The following is a 19,597-nucleotide window of genomic DNA, read 5'->3' as shown; positions in this document are numbered from 1 at the left end:
ACTGCTGGGCTAAAGGCCTCCTCTCCCGTTGAGGAGGTTTGGAACATATTCCACCGCGCTGTTCCAAAGCGGGTTGGTGGAATACACATGTGGCAGAATTTCTATGAAATTTGTCACATGCAGGTTTCCTCACGATGTTTTCCTTCACCGTTGAGCACGAGATGAATTATAAAGACAAATTAAGCACATGAATCAGCGGTGCTTACCTGGGTTTGAACCCGCAATCATCGGTTAAGATGCACGCGTTCTAACCACTGGGCCATCTCGAAAAAATAAACTCGATGCAAAAATGGCTTAAGTACTAAGGCAACAAATTAACGACATCCCCCAACTAAAAACCTTTGCTACGCCTTTGATAGATATTTTTTATAATCTGTATCTATAGTCTATTGATTCATTTATAAAAGTATTGTTAGTTCTCAATACAAACAATTCATTCACTAAACTTGTTATTACTTTTAGTGTTAATGTAACATAAACAATAAAAAACATATACACGTATAGTACAGTGCACATTCTGTAAGAACTTATACATACTTTAAAACTCATATCAAAGAAAAGCGTAAGCGCCTTGAAACTGAAGGCGCTTAAGTCGTTTTGATCGCGAGAAAAATACTCTCCATAAGCGATCTAGCGCTGTATGTTTTAACAGTTTGACAAGACGACATCGTTAAAATTTTTGCTGCAGCGAACTTTAGTACTAAATCTTAGCATTATTTGAACTATTTTTATATTTCTTGGATATATTAGGCTCGTAGATATATACGAATATGAGACAACATCACATACATTACTCTGATCCCAATGTAAGTAGCTGAAGCACTTGTGTTATGGAAATCAGAAGTAACGACGGTACCACAAACACCCAGACCATAGACAACATAGAAAACTAATGGTAATCTACATCGACTCGGCCGGGAATCGAACCCGGGACTTCAGAGTAGTGTACCCATGAAAACCGGTGAACACACCACTCGACCACGGAGGTCGTCTAATGCCTTAAGGATCCTCATCAAACTTATCGCTCGGTGAGATGCGAAGTGAGTTCTTACAGAATAGCGCTGTCATCCAGAATAAGAAGTGTCTATCCTCAATTCATACAATAATAAGTAGTAATAACTAAATAATAATTGACAATTCGAAACGATTACCGCGTGTACGCAACTAGCTTAATCCTACTGATTTTCGACTAATCTACAGATTACTACTTAAATAACTATTTACAGACCCTTATTGAAATAAACGTACTGAGGCGGCTTTCCGTCCGTGTTCTTTAAGATTTCCTCGTATCTTTCCTTTTCGTAACGCTTCATTGTATCCACGGAGAGTTTACTAAAAAATAAAAAAAATACTTTAAAAAATCTACACATAATTTTTTTGCTAACCGTACACAACTGGGTAGGGTTCGCAAGCATTAAACATTGCACAAATAGTTATGTCACGGTTTAAAACAGTGAGTAAGAAATCGTAGTTCCCATGGTTAAGGACGAGTTAGTTTTTTCTCACAATATGAGTTGACTCGTTGGAAAGTCTGCCTAAATTTATAAATAAGCGAAAAGTTGAGATATAAATTACGATAAATATAACTTACCATTTCTGTGGGAATATTGCACACGCAGTTGGCACCATGAAGGTTAAGCTGAAAAAAGTTTAAAGTAAAATATAAATAGGTATTCAAATTTAGCACTTTCTTATAAAAAAATAATTTGTAAAAAAAATCCCTGATTTGAACAGAATTGCCAAACAAATTGTTCAATATACTGTATTTTAAATTGTTAATAATAGAATAAAATATAGCTACATTATAATAATAATAAATAATAATAAATATGAGACAACATCACATACATTACTCTGATCCCAATGTATGTAGCTGAAGCACTTGTGTTATGGAAATCAGAAGTAACGACGGTACCACAAACACCCAGACCCAAGACAACATAGAAAACTAATGGTAATCTACATCGACTCGGCCGGGAATCGAACCCGGGACCTCAGAGTGGCGTACCCATGAAAACCGGTGTACACACCACTCGACCATGGAGGTCGTCATTAAAGATAATATGTACATAAAAATTATACTTACAACAAACCAACAATGCCCGTCTGGATACCGATGTGAGCCCACCTGATCCTCTTCATCCAGGCCTTGGGTTCCAGCCTCTCCATGATCACAGGCAGCAGCAACATACCAGGAGCACACATTATTATCCTGAAAATATAAAACATATATAAAGTTACATACTTTAAAATAATAAACAATAGAAATAAATAAAATTAAAAAAATATAAGAAAGGATGTATCAAGTTAGAAATGACTTTTGCTGCCCAGTAATAACTTTTACATGGAAGCAATGGAAGTAACATATAGATCGACGCTGTTAATCATCTACACATATAATAAAATTGGAGTGTCTGTTTGTAATATTAAAATTATTATATAGATAATGGCAATTTTGTTCTATTAGCTAATAATAATTATTTCATAAAGATGTATGTATTTTATTAAACATTGTAGATTTTTTTTTTATTTTTATAATACATTATCATATATTGTCACAGCCCATCACAACCACACAGGGTACCATTGAAAATCAGCGTTGGGTTCTTGGAACCCAACTTGCATGCTGAATGGTAATTTTTAGGACACGTTAAGTATCATTATGTTGTTTTGTATTGCTGTTTGTTTTTTTTTTTGTATATTAAATTAGCGAGCAGTTATAGTTAGTTAATATGTTTTTATTTTTGTTGTTTTTCTTCCTTTTGTTTCAAATTTTTATACTTCTTATTCTCTTATTATGTACTGAGTCCTAATAAAAACTTTTCTTTCTTTCTAAAATAGCCCTTTTTTACTCAGTGCATACACGGTACATATACCAAAATAACATTATTTACAATTTCTGTTTGTTCCGGCTAATCTCTGGAACGGCTGGACCGAATTAGACGGGACTTCCACTGGCAGATAACTGATATAATAAGGAGTAAATAAGCCTAAAATAACATTGTTTTTAAATTCAAACGCGTACGAAGTCGCGGGCACAGCTAGTATGAAATAATATATTAATATGTATACCTGGATGTTACGACTTGGGATATCCCTTTAACGGGAGCAAGCTGTGATTTTCCTATAATTTTTCCATTTTCATCCGTCACATCTAGACCTGAAACAGTATATAAATATTAAAAACTGGTTACTGATAACACGTTCCAAATTCAAATAGAAACGAATTTATTCCAATTAAATTAGACATTCTATGATTATATAGGGAGTAAGTTTTTTTTTTGTAAAAATTTAATCCAATATTAGAAAATATACTACCAAGGCTAAACTTAATTGATAATCATACTTTAAATTATTGACGTGCATATTACTATAAGTCGCTCATGCTTAGACGATGACTTAGTGTGCGTGAGGCGACTAAGAGTACAGTCGGCAAAAACATACAAAATTGATTATATTTCTCGAGTGTATTTTATTGAAAATTAAATAATTTAACGGTCGCCGTCTTAAATGAATACATCTATACAATAAATGAATATACTCCTGCTTATTAATTTTCAGAATTCTAAAATAAATTCCATAAATTACCTAAGTTTCTTTAAACTAACCTTATTTAATATTAAAGTTATAAATTTCGGGATATCTACCATGTTTTTTTATTTTTGTTCGGTGGAGCTCGATATTTCGAGCATTGTCTACGAATGTCTTGTTAACGAGTCTCGTTTAAATATCCCGAAATTTATAACTTTAATAATAAAAATAACCATGTTAATTAAAAAAAAAAACTTTATTTATTATTTGCATTTTTTTTCTAAATATTTTATACTATAAAACATCCTTAAACTAGTTGACATGTTACATTCTGTAAATATTTTGTATATTTTAATGAAAACGCCGTGCCTATTTTCAAGTGTTAGTATAAAAGATTTACATTACATGCACCCTTAAAAAATCTACTACTCATTCGAAAATACTTGACAGTCTTTCATAAAAAGTGTATGATTAATGAGTTACCGCATAAAAATGTTTTTCTTTACGTAGTTTTAAAATGGTATAATTATTAAATAAATATCTGTTATATTTAATTTTAGAAAAATAAGCCGGGCTAAAACTACCACCATTTAATTCTGAAAATCTGTATTGCTTTGATAGGTTTTCTCTTTTTGTAAAAGACTAAGGCTTCGTGACATACAGCCACTGTTTTAAAGTGTCTTTTTTTAATAGAATTTTCTACTAACCTAGAAGGATTTCATTCTGCCTCATTAATGGAATGTTGACCCAGTTAGCGGCCGCCACTGCAAAGAACGGAACGAATCTCTGAAAACATTTTATAAGCCATAAGTTATATGGGAGTGGAAAATTTCTAAATGCACAGATTATAAAAAAAAAACAGAAACTACAATTACAACAAACACTCTTGTCTCCGTATAAATAGTTGGAAGCTTTTCAGAAAGCGAGTCATTTTAGATAATGACATGGCAGCATGCCATATTGACAGGAGTTGTCAGTCCCCTTATTTTAAGGTTGACACCAAAACATTAAGAATAAATTAAGAAGCAATCATCAAACTATATCAAGCTAACTTTTATACTTTTTATCTTATTTTTCTACAATTTACCGACAATACACTTAGTCTTTGGAGAATCAATTAAAACACACATTAACAAAATAAAACACAAACAAAAAAATCTGCAGTGGTTAGTACGCGTGCATGATAACCGATGATTTCGGGTTCAAATAAAGGCAAGCACCACTGAATATTCATATACTTAATTTGTGTTTATAATTCATCTTGTGCTCGGAGGTGAAGCAAAACATCGTGAGGAAATTTGCAAGCATAGAAATGCATTTCATAGAAATTCTGCAACATGAGTGTCACACAACCCGCATTGTAAGAGCGTGGTGGAATATGTTTCAAAACTTCTCCTTAAAGGGACAGGAGGCCTTAGCTCAACAATGAGGAATTTACAGGCTTTTGTTATGTTAGTATAGGTCTGTGTTTACAAGTATGTTAAAATATATATATAAATATATGAGACAACATCACATACATTACTCTGATCCAAATTTAAGTAAGTAGCTAAAGCACTTGTATTATGGAAAATCAGAAGTAACGACGGTACCACAAACACCCAGACCCAAGACGGCATAGAAAACAAATGATAATCTAAATTGACTCGACTGGGAATCGAACCCAGGACCTCAGAGTGGTTGACCCATGAAAACCGGTGTACACACCACTCGACCACGGAGGTCGCCATATATAGTATAAGTATGTTAAAAGATTACACTCACAGCTAAAATGGGATTAGTCGCGCGTTTCTGTATGACGAATTTGAACGTCAACGCAGTCGCCATGGCGGCTGACGTCGCCGACACGTACGCGACGCCCATCTGGGTCGTGGTCAGCGGCGAGTTCGCGTTGCGGTTCGTGTAGTTGACCAGAGCGTTGAAGGATTGATTCACCCATTGCCAGAACACAACCGCAGTTGCTGTTCTGCAAACAAACAAACCATCAACTTAGTAACTAGTTTATAATGCTGGCAGCTGCAGATCTTATCTTGGTGGTAGGGCTTTGTGCAAGCCCGTCTGGGTAGGTACCACCCACTCATCAGTTATTCTACCGCCAAATAACAGTACTTAGTATTGTTGTGTTCCGGTTTGAAGGGTGAGTGAGCCAGTGTAACTACAGGCACAAGGGACATAACATCTTAGTTCCCAAGGTTGGTGGCACATTGACGATGTAAGGAATAGTTAATATTTCTTACAGCGTCATTGTCTATGGGTTATGGTGACCACTTACCATCACGTGGCCCATATGCTCGTCTGCCAACAAATGGATCACTTGATGGTAAGTGGCCACCATCATCTACATTGGCGCGGTAAGATTTTTTAATCATTCTACATTTCCAATGGACGACCAACCTTGGGAACTAAGTTATATCCCTTATGCTTGAAGTTACAGTGGTTCACTTATCATTCTTACCGATATCAGAACACAACAATACACAATATAGAATATTTGATGAGTGGGTGGTTACCAGACAGGTAACCTGAGGGTTCTTTGTCGAAGAAATATCTCTTTCTTTCCATCTTTAAGGTTGCCTGGAAGAGGTCTGTTAACTTTAAGGGTGTCTGGATGCGAGTAGCCGGAGAAAGACCACAGTGGCGTGCACTTGGAGAGGCTTATGTCCAGCAGTGGACGGGTACAGGCTGATGATGATGATGATGATGATGGAAGAGGTCGCTGTTTTAGCGATAAGGACGCCCCTTGGGCATCCTTTTTGAATGTGACTTATGTCTGTGTTTATTGGTGTACAGTAATGAGTATTTTGATTTGATTAAATAAAAACATATGCAGTATAACAAATCAGCAAATAGTTATTTCAACGAACAATTATTTATTCGCAAATTGAAGAACAATGAAAGTTTATTTGTATATTCTAACAAAATATTGTTCTATCAAAGTCAAAGGGCGCCATTATTCTAATATGCCTAAGGCCTCCAATAGGTTACAAACGGCTCTGAATCTAAGGTTTTAAGTTTATTTATCTATACATACATATTGTACATTGAACGACTGACAGAGTATGTGTATATACGCATTAACATTAATTGATCCAATCAAGATCTAATTTCGCTTAAGTACTATATAGTTCATCATTATCATTACACAGTATAAAATAAAGTCTATGTATGTATCTGAAATGATCTTTGAAATTACGCAACGGATTTTGATGCAGTTTTTATTAATAGATAGAGTCTTTATTATTAGATAGAGTCTTTAAAGAGAAAAGTTCTTGTATACAATACGTGGCCCACATAGTAAAGAAACACTATCATTTAGACATTCTCAACTACATTTAGTATCAGCATCGTCCTCGTACGACGCCGGGTCTGATCGCTAGTTACCTATAAACTTTAATTAATAACATTCGATTGAATTTCAACTTAAAATTTCTGCTTCTTAATGGCGACACATTCCTTGGTGCTGTTACGGTTATAGCAGAGCAAGTGTTGCTATCAATATTTGTTGCGAATTGATGAATTTTACAGTCGATAAATCAGTATTATGGAGTATTACACCACTGCGTAGGACCATAATACTGATTTATGTTTTTTTGTTTCGGTTTATTTCGATATCAATCTGTAGATACATTATACAAATAGCCCTATCTGTTATCTATAGTATCTACTTGATTATATTTGCATAATAATTACATATATTTAAGCATCTAACAAAAACTAACACACCGACTTTCCGACTCGGCAGTCTTGTACTGCCTTCCTGGTTTAAAAAAAATATAAAACACTAATTATAAAATACAAGAATATATCAATTATAATAAACCGCAGAGTTCGTATTCGAAATACATAAAAAACCAGACAAGTGCGAGTTGAACTATTGTGAAGCATGTTCCGTACAATGAATATATGTTAAACTTTTTTTTTTCGCTGAAAAAACTGATGGAAAGTGGGGGGGGTGTGGGACTCTCCGGAACCCTGGACGCCGAGTGCGCCCAAGTATGCCAAGTTTACCCACTAAAATACCAGCGGTACCCTCTCCGTTTTTCGGCGGACGCTACGGGATCGCTTACGCATGCTACCGTGACGATATATGTTTAACCTGGCTTAGATGAGTATTATACATAAAATAAAATATAATAAAATAAAATATACTAGTAATAATGGATAACAAAATTAAATTTATTAATGTAAAAGAGAATGTATGGATTGATTCAAATTCCATTGAAATATTTACAACTAGCGACCCGCCCTGGATTCGCACAGGTGCAATACTGGTACTAAATATACTATAGAATTTATTTATTTACAACATCACATTAGAAACTTTTAAAATGATCAGTTTCTTTAGTATGTACTATATACAAAACTTTTCTCTCGAATCACTCTATCTATTAAAAAAACCGCATCAAAATCCGTTGAGTAATCAGACAGCGGTGAAGAACTTTGTTTTATATGTACTATGTAATGATAATGATGATAATGAAAATTATATGATGAAATATCGACACAACTTCTTATAGCATTTCTGTTAATAGAAAGGTACTATAAGAACCTGCGGCTTTGCTGGCGCGAAAGTTATAAATGCCTATAGCAAACAAACCGTCATCCCATTTTACTCCACTCATACTATCTTTACATGAAACATCGGTTCAGCGGTTACTTTCGCATAGATAGTATTACTACACATAATATTTTTTTAGGAATTTTTCTTTTTTTAGGCTCAGTACATTAGGACATTTAACTTCTTTTTTATATCTGTCATTACTTATTCAATTCGTCCTACGTTCACGGTCTCCTTTCAATCTATAAACTATCTAAATAAACAACATTTAATAGCGAATTGCTGCGATATCATTGGTCGTCAGCTTGAATTGAGTACTCTCTGATATTCATTACGGATTTACGAAAAAATGGAGGATTAGATGTTGACGAAACTGTTATCGAAACATTGAAAGAAGAATTAAAACGATGTAGTTTAGAGTAGTAGTTTTGTATTATAAATAAAGTACATTAATTAAAACCGCTAGCCTAGGTCTATTTGATACCGAGTGGAGGCGATCGTAGCTTAATTCGAATTTTAATTTTTCCACACAAACGATCGTAACATTAACAGAGAACGTTGTTAAAAAAAAAAAAAAAAAAAATGCTATTCAAAATCTCCGCCGTCCAATCTTGACCTTGACAACAATGATCGCGAAACAAAACACGTTCAAATCAACGTAACAAAATGGGTGTGTCGAAATTATTATTAGAGATATTTACATAAGTGCCGCAAGCTACGTTTAGAACAAATAACTGCAGAGGCACTTTATTTTAAGTGGTAGACAAACACGTTGAAAACTACGATTATTCTTGTATAGTATGAGTATAAATCACTAACATTTTATACAATAACAAATGACTCGGAAATGTCTTTCTAGATCCAGAGTGTATTATAATCGTATTATCTAGTGTGTCTCTTACAATATTTTTTTTTCTACTGTAAATATGACCAGCACAGACTACATATATATAGACTTATGGGATACTGTCAAATATTCAGATATGAGATAACATGATGACGTTTCTATAGACGAATACTACTTTTTTAAAGTCATTTCAGACCGATGTTTTCTTGTATTTTAAACATACGGCATATATGATAAAATAAGCACAATTTGCAGTAACTTGAGTAATTTGAATTTGACATCCACTTTAACAAGAACCTTTAATTAGATTAGTATAAATAATAATTTTCTTACCTATACCACTGCAGCATAGCACCCGTCACGAGACAACCACCGGGCATTTGAAAGGACATCCTACCAAACACATTCTGCAGTTCACCACTGTCCGGGTGGAAGGCTGACTCGTATAGCTGTTTGGCTCTGACCACCTGGGACATAGTTGTACCAGCTGGCTCTTGGCCCTGCCTAAAAATTCACAATTTTATTACACACACATTTGTAAAGCTGAACAACATCTTTCTTCTATTTTTTGTCATGCAGGAAGCCTGCACATGATATTTCAATTAAATTTGCAGAAGATTAAATATATTAACATAGAATTGGTCAAGTAATCTATGGATTCACAAGATAATGCATTTTGAATACAGACAATTCGACTATGAGAACTTTGTTCTAAAAAAAAAATAAGTGATGGTAAAATATAAGTAGTTAAGTACAATAGTGTTTCAGTATAAAATAAACAAATTTTAACCAAGAATTGTTTTTAGAGTGTAATATAGACGAGCTATACATATTAGTACATTGTATAGAATATGTTGTTCTAAGATTTGTTTTCTTGTTATCTTGATACATATTATTTATGAATTGTTTTCATTTTTATTATATCTTGTTTTTCAATATGAACAGTCTTTAGGTACAACAGGATTAGTGGTTGATGCTATGTTGTTTATATAGTTCTCTATATCTTATGAATCTAAAATAACAAGACACTATAAATTCCAAGTATTAATTTATTTATCACATATTTACTACTCTTTCTAACATATTAAATAGTACAAATAATGATAACATTATCTACATGAAAATAATAGATTAAGTTAGGTATTAAATACTTACTTGTATTTGAAATACAGTTCTTTGGCCTGATGAAGTTCTTTTTCAGGTACCAATGATAGTAGGGGATTTGAAATGAAGGCAAAATGCCTGAATCTGCCTGTAAATGTACTTTGATCCCATAGTGGCTGAGTGATATCTATCCTTTTTTCGGTGGTCATGGTCTGAAAATAAAATTAAAAAAGAGATATTGTTTATGTTTCAAAAACAATTTATTTATTGATTTTAGACTAGTTTTTTTTTCTTAATTATATTTAAATGAGTGTCAAATTGTTCCCCTACAAACAAATTGTAGTATTTTTTCTAATGGTAAACAGATTTAGTCAATAAGAAGCTTTTTCATATTTACTAAAAATATATATCTATTAGATTGCTTTTCTATTTTACACAAAAAAAAATCTATTAGTTTAACAGCAGTGAGTACATATTAAGCAATATTTTTTATCTTATTACCTATTTATTTAAACAGTTGTATATTTTCAAACATGAAATTATTCCATAACTATGACTTTCTTTATATGACAGATTATATAATACTTTCACTGAGGCATTATGTAATAAATATACTGATCACATATGAAGTATAAATTAATAATAATTAGTTTTCTTTTTTTTTTGGGGAAAATGGGCCATCTGATAGTAAATGGTCACCACCACCCAGACATTGCCGCTGTGAGAAATATTAACCATTCCTTACAACACAGCAATGTGCCACCATCCTGCATGTAATTTCTCTGGCTCATGACGCCTTTAAAAATACAAAACAGCTGTACCAAATATTCCTGTTTGGTGGTAGAATATACGATAAATGGGTGGAAGTTACCCAGACGGGTTTGCACAAAGCCCTACAACCATCAGTGATAATGAAAAGAGTAATGATACATAACGAGTAAGTCATTTCTACATTGAATACATTATTTTTTCTTATATTACAGGGTATATTTTCATAGTTTGAAATGAAAGCTTTCCTAGCTGTACATAATACATGCTAATTGAGTAAAAATTTTCGTAGAATTATTAAAGAAATTGTTTCATTATTAAAGTACAACATTTTTAATATTGTACGTATATTTAACAATAATAAATTATTCTAAACGAAAGAAATATGATATAATATGTGGGGATAATTAATTTTCAGTAATTAAATTAATTCAAAATAAAAAAGTCTTTTTTGCTTTTTTGAGTCGAGTTATGAGCAAGTTTTTTTTCTATGATGTCCTTGAATCTTGAGCTTTTTCATGCAGACGAGAATTATTTGTCCGCAATAGATTATGTAAGTAACTTGAATGTACATAACTTAAAAATATAAATTAAAATAAGGATAAGTAAAATCTTTATACTTACAGTTATTTACTACACCAAAACCTTAAATAGAATTAATCCCAAATATAATTTCTTTATTATAAATCAACAATATAATAATATCATACACACACACATTCACATTACACATACACCGGCAAGTGACAACTGACAACGACAAGTGAATGTGATTATGAGTGATATATGGTATCACTCAAAAACTGACAACTGACAACCATTTAGCACCTACCATACACAGACGCAGAGTATACTGTACAAGCAGTCTGTACTGAAAGAGTAATATGTAGGTTCTGCTATGATAAATATGCCGTGCCGCAGTCAAAATACCCTTTAAATAACATTCTAGCTACTAATCTAGCTAACTATCAAAAGCGAAACATGTATTGGCTGCTGTCTTTCAAGCCACTGGTTGAACGGTGTGGCTTAATGAGTAGCTCGTTTCATTTATGGTCTAGTTAGTCTGCCACATGTGCATTCCACCAACCCGCATTGGAACAGCGTGGTGAAAATATGTTCCAAACCCTCTTCTTAATGGAATAGTAGGCCTTATCCTTGTTTGTCTTGCTATTTTTTGCTACATTTTTATTTTAATTTACTAATAAAATAACTAGAAGTTGATTGTGACTAGTTAACTTCTATTTCGTTGAAAGAAAGAGAAAAACAATAAAGAAATCAATTTACATATGTTTATTGATAAGTATTACTTAAATGAAATCAAAGACAAAGATAATGTTGAAAAATGTGTATATTTTTACGTTTATAATATTTAGTCTATGAAATAGTAAAGAATATGGCGGCTGTTGCTGCAACAGCCGATATGACGATTCAAAAGAATTCTCAGATTCTAGTGAATGTGGAAGAAGCGCTTGAAGATTTAATTGTTGTGTCGTATAGTAGTGAAGATAAAAAATTTCAAGGTGTACTACTTGACTCTAATAAGAGGTTTGTATAGTTGTATTGGAATGAAAATGTTGTTATCGATTGATTTTTCATGATTCCGTTTATTGCTATATTATTGTTTTATTTCCAGTAATTTACCATTCGGTGTGTATAGTCTTCACCCAGCTTTCACAAAGCAAGTCGAAAATGTTGAGAACAAAGACGACAAACTACATTCCGTTAGTCAAAGATTTACTTATCAAGAGCCTCAGTACGGAACTGAAGATGGGCAAAAATCTAAAAAACCAAACGCGAAGTCGAAATCTCAGCCTCGACAAAAGATGACAGTGCGCTTAAGACCTAGGAAGGTATTGTGTTCAAATTGCCAAGGGATTTGCAATGAAAATAGTGAAAATGTAGACGTGTCCAAGAAGCGGAAATTAGATTCGGATGACGATTCGCCCAAGGATGGTTCTGAGTCATCGAAATTAGAAAAAAAATATCTGATGGGTAGCATGCTAATACCCAAACTATCTAGGTTACAACCAAGTGAAATAACGAGTGCTATAAAAACAAAAAATAACTCAAAACCTGGTGAGAAAATTAGACATGTAAAAAATGTGAAATCTAGTGATGAAAGTGACCAAACAACTAGGGAGTTGGCTTTCGTTAGTGTTTCTGACAATAGTGATATGTGTGATAAAGAAGATGGTAAAGATAGTGATAATTCATTTAGTAACTTATTTTCGAATGCCAGAACACTTAAAATTAGTTTTGGTGAAGGTGAGGGAACTGTGGTAAAAATACCTCCGTTAGGTGGTGATTTTAACGAAGATTCTGGTGTTTCCTGTGATATGTCTAAGCCGTCTAAACCTGACTCAAAGGCTGTAAAAAAAGCACTTAAAAAAGCTAAAAAGCAAGCTAAGAAAAATAGTGATTCTGTAAAAGCAGTCGATCTATGGATAGAACAATCTCCGAAACACATTGGGGCATTATCACCACGCAACAATGTTTCGAATAGTCCACCTTTAGATCCATTAGAAAAGAAACACAAGCATAAAGTTAAACACAAAAAGAAAAATAAAGTACAGAAAAAACGTGATGAGAACTCGAGCAAATGTGATGACGACTCTATGGACTACTTCAGTAACATTAAGGATTGTCTGAATCAGAAGTTGTCCATTAGCTTGCGTAGATTAAGCAGTAATTCTTATGAACGTAGAGATGATGATGTGTCAGATGATGGGGAAAGTGAAACAGTGCCAGACTTTCCCGCCAACAGCACAGAGGGTGTTGGTGGACAGTTATTACGAGTATCTCCTGGGGATATTGTCTGGGGTAAAGTTGTTGGGTTTCCATGGTGGCCAGGGAGGGTACTGAGTGTCACCCCAACAGCTCGAGCTCATGTAGCTTGGTATGCTTCAACAACATCATCCCTGATGCCATGTGATAGCCTAAGTCCGTTCCTAGAAGATTATAAGGTAATCATTTAATTTTATAGCTATTGTTATTGTCCTTAAAACCATTTAAAGTACATAAATTGAATTATATAATGCAAATTGAGTCATATTATTGTGTTTATAATATTATACTATTATTAATGATATTCTATAATATAACTTCAGAATATAAATAATATTCCAATGATATATGCAAAGAAATAATTAATGGAATTGTGAAATTGTCATCTCCACACCTAGCACAAGCTTTTGACTTAATTTAAGGGGTAGAAAGGAATACAAGAAATTCCTTAAAATAAGTATTGGCATACTATTCTTTATGAAAAAAGATATATTAATAAAGTTAAGTATACTATTTTGGATTTCAAAATATGAGAAACAAAAGGAGTAATTACAAAACATATTATCATTAACAGTGTAATGTTTATGAGTCATATATATACAATACAAAACAGATGTGACTTAAAACAATCTTATGGCAGATATTATTATTAGTATGTGTATGTTCATACAGTATTTTAACCCATATGATTTCTAAATATATCATCCATATGGAACTATTCCATTTAACTTAGTACTTTATCGTAAGAGTATAACTCATGAAAGATTTAAATATTTTCTATTAAGAAAATTTTACTAAATGAAAATTTATTAAAATTTTTATGAAATTTATTACTCATGCCTTGGAAAGAATACATATATTCTGATCTTATTGAATTGTTCACATTAAATGGAATAGGTAATACAACTATGTCTGTGCACATGCTTATGCACAGCTTAATATAATAAATATAGCTGACTACTTCACTTGTGTAAGGACAAAAGAACCATGAGTTAAGAGAAAAGAAATAAGAGAAGTTAAAATAAGTGAATGCAAAAAAACTAAATTTTATAAATATATTCTATTGCAAAGGATGTTTGAAATAGATTTTATCAATACATAATCAATCAACTGATTGTTATAAGTATATAATTATTATAAAGTAATATAAAAACAAAAGATAAAAGAAAAAAAGAAAACATTGTGTTATTTAAAAATTATTAAGAACCAATTATGTATTTTTTTTCTTAATACAAATCATTATTTAGAACAGAGCTCATACATTTTAGTACTCTCTCTATCTCTCAGTTTACTCTCTAAATGCAGCAGCATTCAAAATAAATAAAAAAAATCACTTGTTTCCTCAATAGGGTACTTTCGGTGGTGAAATATAAATTATGAAAGTTAAAAAACTTAAAGACTATATAGAAATATGCTTAAAAATTCTGATTTTGAGCCATAAAAGCACATTATTACTTTATTATACGTAATAGTCGTAGATATTATTAGTCGTAATGTTTAATCTACATGTCAAGAGCCGCCATAGTGTGACGTAAATGCGGCAAATACGGTCAGTTCGGTGTTAAGTTATTAACAGCTACACTATCGGTAACTAACTACTAACTAACTAACGGTATATCTATCAACCTTAACTTCAAGGATTTACTAAAATTCAAACCAGATTTGTAAAAGCAGAATACCGGTGGTATTTATGAATATGAACTGTTATTTATACAGGTGTGACGTAACCAAAATGACTGACATCGTTTTTTCCGGGAATAAAAAGGTTTAAATTTTAATTTCATTTTCTGACAAGAAAAGGTGTTTATTTTGCCAAAATATATTTTTTGTGGCTTTTTATGAGGATATGCAACATTTTGAAGTACTATTTTAAACACCGTAGAATACCCTATTGTTGGCTTTAAATATTTCCCAATAGAAAAAAAGTACAAGTAAAAACCTAGTATTTTTGTACCAAATCCATTTTTTATCTGGATTAATATGAATACCATATTTTAGATTTGGCATTGATCTATCTATGCTGATTGGAGACTGACTACATTGGAATAAATGTATCTTATTTAGAGTATGGCCAACTCCAAATGAATATACTTTGTCATAGTTTTTCTGAGAAGAATTATTGTTCTAAAGAGATTTAAAAATGCTTTTATGTAAAAATGTATATGGATTTGATTATCTAATATTTGGAAATATCTCAATTCACTTTTAAAGATTTTTAGAGAAAATTAATTTACCAGAAACATTCCTACGAGTTTTTTTTATATGCGAAATTAAAATCCGCACACATTATTTTGGCTTCCATAGTGGAAGTTAATTTCAATTTAAAAACTTTCACTCTGTTTGTATAATAATACTACTAAGATACCTAATAAAAATGTTAATTATCAAATTAAAGCTATTTCAATAAAATGTTATCACTGAAAATCAGTGATTACTTATCTAGATCTAATCTGAGGTATATTGTAACTCATTTTAATTAACCAATACATTGATGATTTCAGATAAGATTCAACAAAAAGAAGAGGGGTCCATATAAAGAGGCTGTAAAGCAAGCAACTATTGAAGCGAGGCAACTTGAATCTCACGTTGATCCACTAGCAAGTCCGACTCAGGCTAACCTTGCAACCGTTTCACCGAGACCCATCGATGTGTTCTCATAATTGTGATTAAGGTATACTGCCGAATTTATAAAAAAATAATGTGATATTTCTGTCTGCACAAACTCATTGACCATTAGTTGTAAGTTAAATGTTAACTGTTGGCATTAAGTGTAACAATTTAAAATTAGTGGTACGAATTTGACGTCATTCAAAAATATTGGTACTGATTCTAGTGCACACAATCTTTAACCTACTTTGACATACCATAATAATCTCTCTATTATACTGTCGCATGATAGAGAGAGAAATATTTGTATTGGTGTTAATTTAGTTACAATAAATCGTCACTATTGTTCATTTTAATTTGATTGGCGCTTAATTTTTTTATTTATGTACAAAATCATGTGTAAGTTTCTCATACATTTGCAAAGTGTGTCTAGTGTGTACTGTATGGGCAGCTAGGTATTTTGCAAAATAAAATATTGTTATAAAATTGTTTTGATGTGCAATAGCTTCATTTGAAATAAAAAACTGCCTTTTAAGACTTAATAATTAATATTGTAAGAATAATAAGAACTGCTGATTTATTTTAATTTTACTGTTTATTGCATATACAAGTTATATTGGTGTTGTTTAAGTGATAACTCGTAAAATGATTTGACAGGACTAACTGTATTGTTGTCTCTTCCTCATCTGTGGGGTAAAAGGGGATATTAAGTCTTTCCTGTCCGTGAAATTAATTTAGGTATTAAGTATCAACAACAGAATTACCATTTGTGGCTGTTAGTGTAAAAGGTTATATGTATAAATAGACAGTTAAATGTTTTACAAATATATTTTTTTCTTCCACTATCTTTGTATATGGTAACTAAGACTGTAGACTGACAAGGTAGTATCACAAATTCAAGTTTGGTAAGGTCACATCTGCTACCAAAGAGGGTGACCATAGGTTGTGAGTAATATTGTTACCCGTTTGCAGGATGAATCAGTCAGTGTAACCGCACACACAAGGGACATCAAATATTAGTTCCGAAGGTTGGTGAAGCTTTGATGAGATATGGGATGATTAATATTTCTCCAATTGTCTATGTCTGTGGTCATTGGTGATCACAGACGATCTAGTGGGCCATTTGTCAGTCCATGTGCTATATTAAGTTTAAAATACTATCTAATTTGTACATATGGACTTTTGTACTAACAGTTATGCATTGTAGCTTTATTTGAATTCAATTAATTAAAACCTTAATTTTTTTCCAGAGTTATTACAAAACATATATTACTTTTGATATTTTAAACATGTTTAGTTTGTTATTTTACATTGATATTTATTTTATCTGTTTTTCATTATAATATCTATGTACCTATCACAGATAATGTTATTTTTGTATATTAATTTTTAGATTAAATAAAATGTGTTATTGCCATTCCTTTGTCATGGGTTTTGAATTGAAGAAATATCAGAAAAAAGAAATGGTTTGTATTAATTCTTTTTTCAAAACCAAATGGTTAGTTTTAATATATTTGTTATTTATTTTTAAGATTTTTAAATGGTTTAAAAAAACACTAGTAAATCATTTATTTTGTTAAAATGTGTTTAGTAAATTCCCTTTTTAAAATTTTATTTTGAATTAGATGTACAAAAAAGTATGTATGACAAACTTTAAAAATGTGTTACGAATAATTTACTTAATTACTCTATTTCATCTTATATCAGACAAAAGTATTGTATATCTGAATGTACTTAGTGTGCGGATATTATCAAGGATGCATTCCCCCTGGATCATTTTCAAATTTCGAAATTATTATGAAATACTAATGGTTACAAGGTAATGAAACTTCGAATTTAAAGGGACAAGATTTCATATATGTAAAATTAATAATTATTCAAAAGCATACCATACTTTTAATGTCTATTCCTGTAATGTATATAACATAACTATGTAACTTTCTCTTGTAATTTATAAAATAAAGTTCATATATTTAAGCTGTTGTCTCTTTCAAGCAAATGATTAATTGCAATCTGAGAGAGATAGAAGCCGTAAGCCACATTACAGCATTTTCTTTGCAAAATAAATTATTATTATTGTCTTGGTGTGGTCATTTTGTAATAAATTTTTATTAGATGACACTTAAGTGGTCCAATATTTTTTCGCATATAATTGATGAAAATATTTAGTGCTTATAAACAGTTATGCCAAAGATTGATTATCTTTGTCGTAATTAAAAAAATAACTATAGTAAATATATTATTGTAAAATTAACATAAACTGGTACATTCTGCCGTGTATTTCACTACAGGAATTGTATTTTAAAAATAGAAGTAAGTTGTACAGGAAATGTATTTTTATTTCTTTCTATACGGTAAAGTGCTCATTGCTTTTCCTACTAGTAATGAACCTCGCAATTCCTTTTTTGTTGCCTTATGATTTTCTTGTCTACATTGAGATTGTCCCGAATGGTATTCAATTTACTTTAAAATTAAAAGTTTATGATGACAAAACCTAGATCTATATTAAAATGAGAAGAATAATGTTGGATGATAATTTAGAAATACAATTCTTATTTTCAATTGTGACATTCTATAATGCACACAATACTAGCTGAACTTGCTGCTTTCCCCGCGAAAAATTTATAAACCTTACCTAATATATCATACAAACCGTCTCCAATCTCCATTTTACCCTTCGAGGGGTGAATTGAAAAATTATGCATATGTCCTTTCTCGGGACACCCAATTTCATCTAAATCGGTATACCAGCTCAAGCTCAACGAGGTAACAAACCAAAGTTACCCTCACATACATAATGTTAATATAGATTTAGGAATCAGCCAACGAGCTATCAATCGCTACCTTTTCTTTCTCGCTGGAAAACGCATAGAAACGCCTTACGAGCTTCTTCCACGTGATGGAAAGTGAATTTCCTGGACGCCGAGTGCGCCCAGGTCCACTAAAATACCAGCGGTACCCTCTCCTTCTTTAGGCGGGCGCCACGGCCCACGGGATCGCTTACGCATGCTATCGTGACAATCAATCGCTACCTAAGCTAAGCCTGTTAAAATCACTTGTGCAGAATACGATAGAATGAAGTTCATAATTCAGGCTTTATTTTCCGAAATTCGAAATTTGTAAGTAAATGTTACTAAGGCGCTTTCAAAAATACCAAAAAGTTACAGATTACGAAAATCGCGTAATACATTACTAGAATTGTACGATAGTAATTAAAAGGAATAATATATTGCCTTCAAACTAAGTATTAATTTAGTCCTGTATATAACAAAGCAATTGAGTTCGTGCCTGTCTTTTTTTTAAATTAAATTTTATGATATGATCAATACGTTTAAATCCTTAAAAAAAGCTAATATCATTTTCATGTTATACATATAATTATATAGACCTACTTCTAA

General features: G+C 32.0%; 2 protein-coding genes across 2 annotated transcripts; one reads left to right on the top strand and one right to left on the bottom strand.

Moving 5' to 3' along the window:
* Positions 1-48: 48 nt before the first annotated feature.
* LOC124543797 (sideroflexin-2) lies at positions 49-11,591 on the bottom strand. The gene is made up of 9 exons (XM_047122102.1): positions 11,433-11,591; positions 10,092-10,252; positions 9,270-9,440; positions 5,296-5,497; positions 4,239-4,317; positions 3,073-3,160; positions 2,087-2,212; positions 1,592-1,639; positions 49-1,332 (listed from the first exon to the last, which is right to left on the bottom strand). Exons 2-9 carry the CDS (start codon positions 10,247-10,249, stop codon positions 1,221-1,223), a joined length of 984 nt encoding a protein of 327 aa, XP_046978058.1. The 5' UTR covers positions 10,250-10,252; positions 11,433-11,591; the 3' UTR covers positions 49-1,220.
* Positions 11,592-12,191: 600 nt separating this feature from the next.
* LOC124543584 (PWWP domain-containing protein 2A-like) lies at positions 12,192-16,547 on the top strand. The gene is made up of 3 exons (XM_047121828.1): positions 12,192-12,353; positions 12,442-13,771; positions 16,094-16,547. The coding sequence occupies exons 1-3, from the start codon at positions 12,202-12,204 to the stop codon at positions 16,250-16,252; spliced, it is 1,641 nt and encodes a 546-aa protein (XP_046977784.1). The 5' UTR covers positions 12,192-12,201; the 3' UTR covers positions 16,253-16,547.
* The last annotated feature ends 3,050 nt before the right edge of the window (positions 16,548-19,597 follow it).

This window comes from Vanessa cardui, chromosome 3, assembly GCF_905220365.1.
Source record: "Vanessa cardui chromosome 3, ilVanCard2.1, whole genome shotgun sequence".
NCBI classification, from domain to species: Eukaryota; Metazoa; Arthropoda; class Insecta; order Lepidoptera; family Nymphalidae; genus Vanessa; species Vanessa cardui.
This window is presented reverse-complemented; position numbering and strand designations above follow the sequence as displayed.

Excerpts from the sequence above, each read along its gene's own strand:
- LOC124543797 (XM_047122102.1), bottom strand. The coding sequence starts at position 10,249 with ATGACCACCGAAAAAAGGATAGATATCACTCAGCCACTATGGGATCAA. Across the intron at positions 9,441-10,091 it reads GAACTGTATTTCAAATACAA|GCAGGGCCAAGAGCCAGCTG; the intron begins GTAAGTATTTAA and ends GTGAATTTTTAG. Across the intron at positions 1,640-2,086 it reads ACGGGCATTGTTGGTTTGTT|CTTAACCTTCATGGTGCCAA; the intron begins GTAAGTATAATT and ends AACTTTTTTCAG.
- LOC124543584 (XM_047121828.1), top strand. The coding sequence starts at position 12,202 with ATGGCGGCTGTTGCTGCAACAGCCGATATGACGATTCAAAAGAATTCT. Across the intron at positions 12,354-12,441 it reads CTACTTGACTCTAATAAGAG|TAATTTACCATTCGGTGTGT; the intron begins GTTTGTATAGTT and ends TTTTATTTCCAG. Across the intron at positions 13,772-16,093 it reads CGTTCCTAGAAGATTATAAG|ATAAGATTCAACAAAAAGAA; the intron begins GTAATCATTTAA and ends TGATGATTTCAG.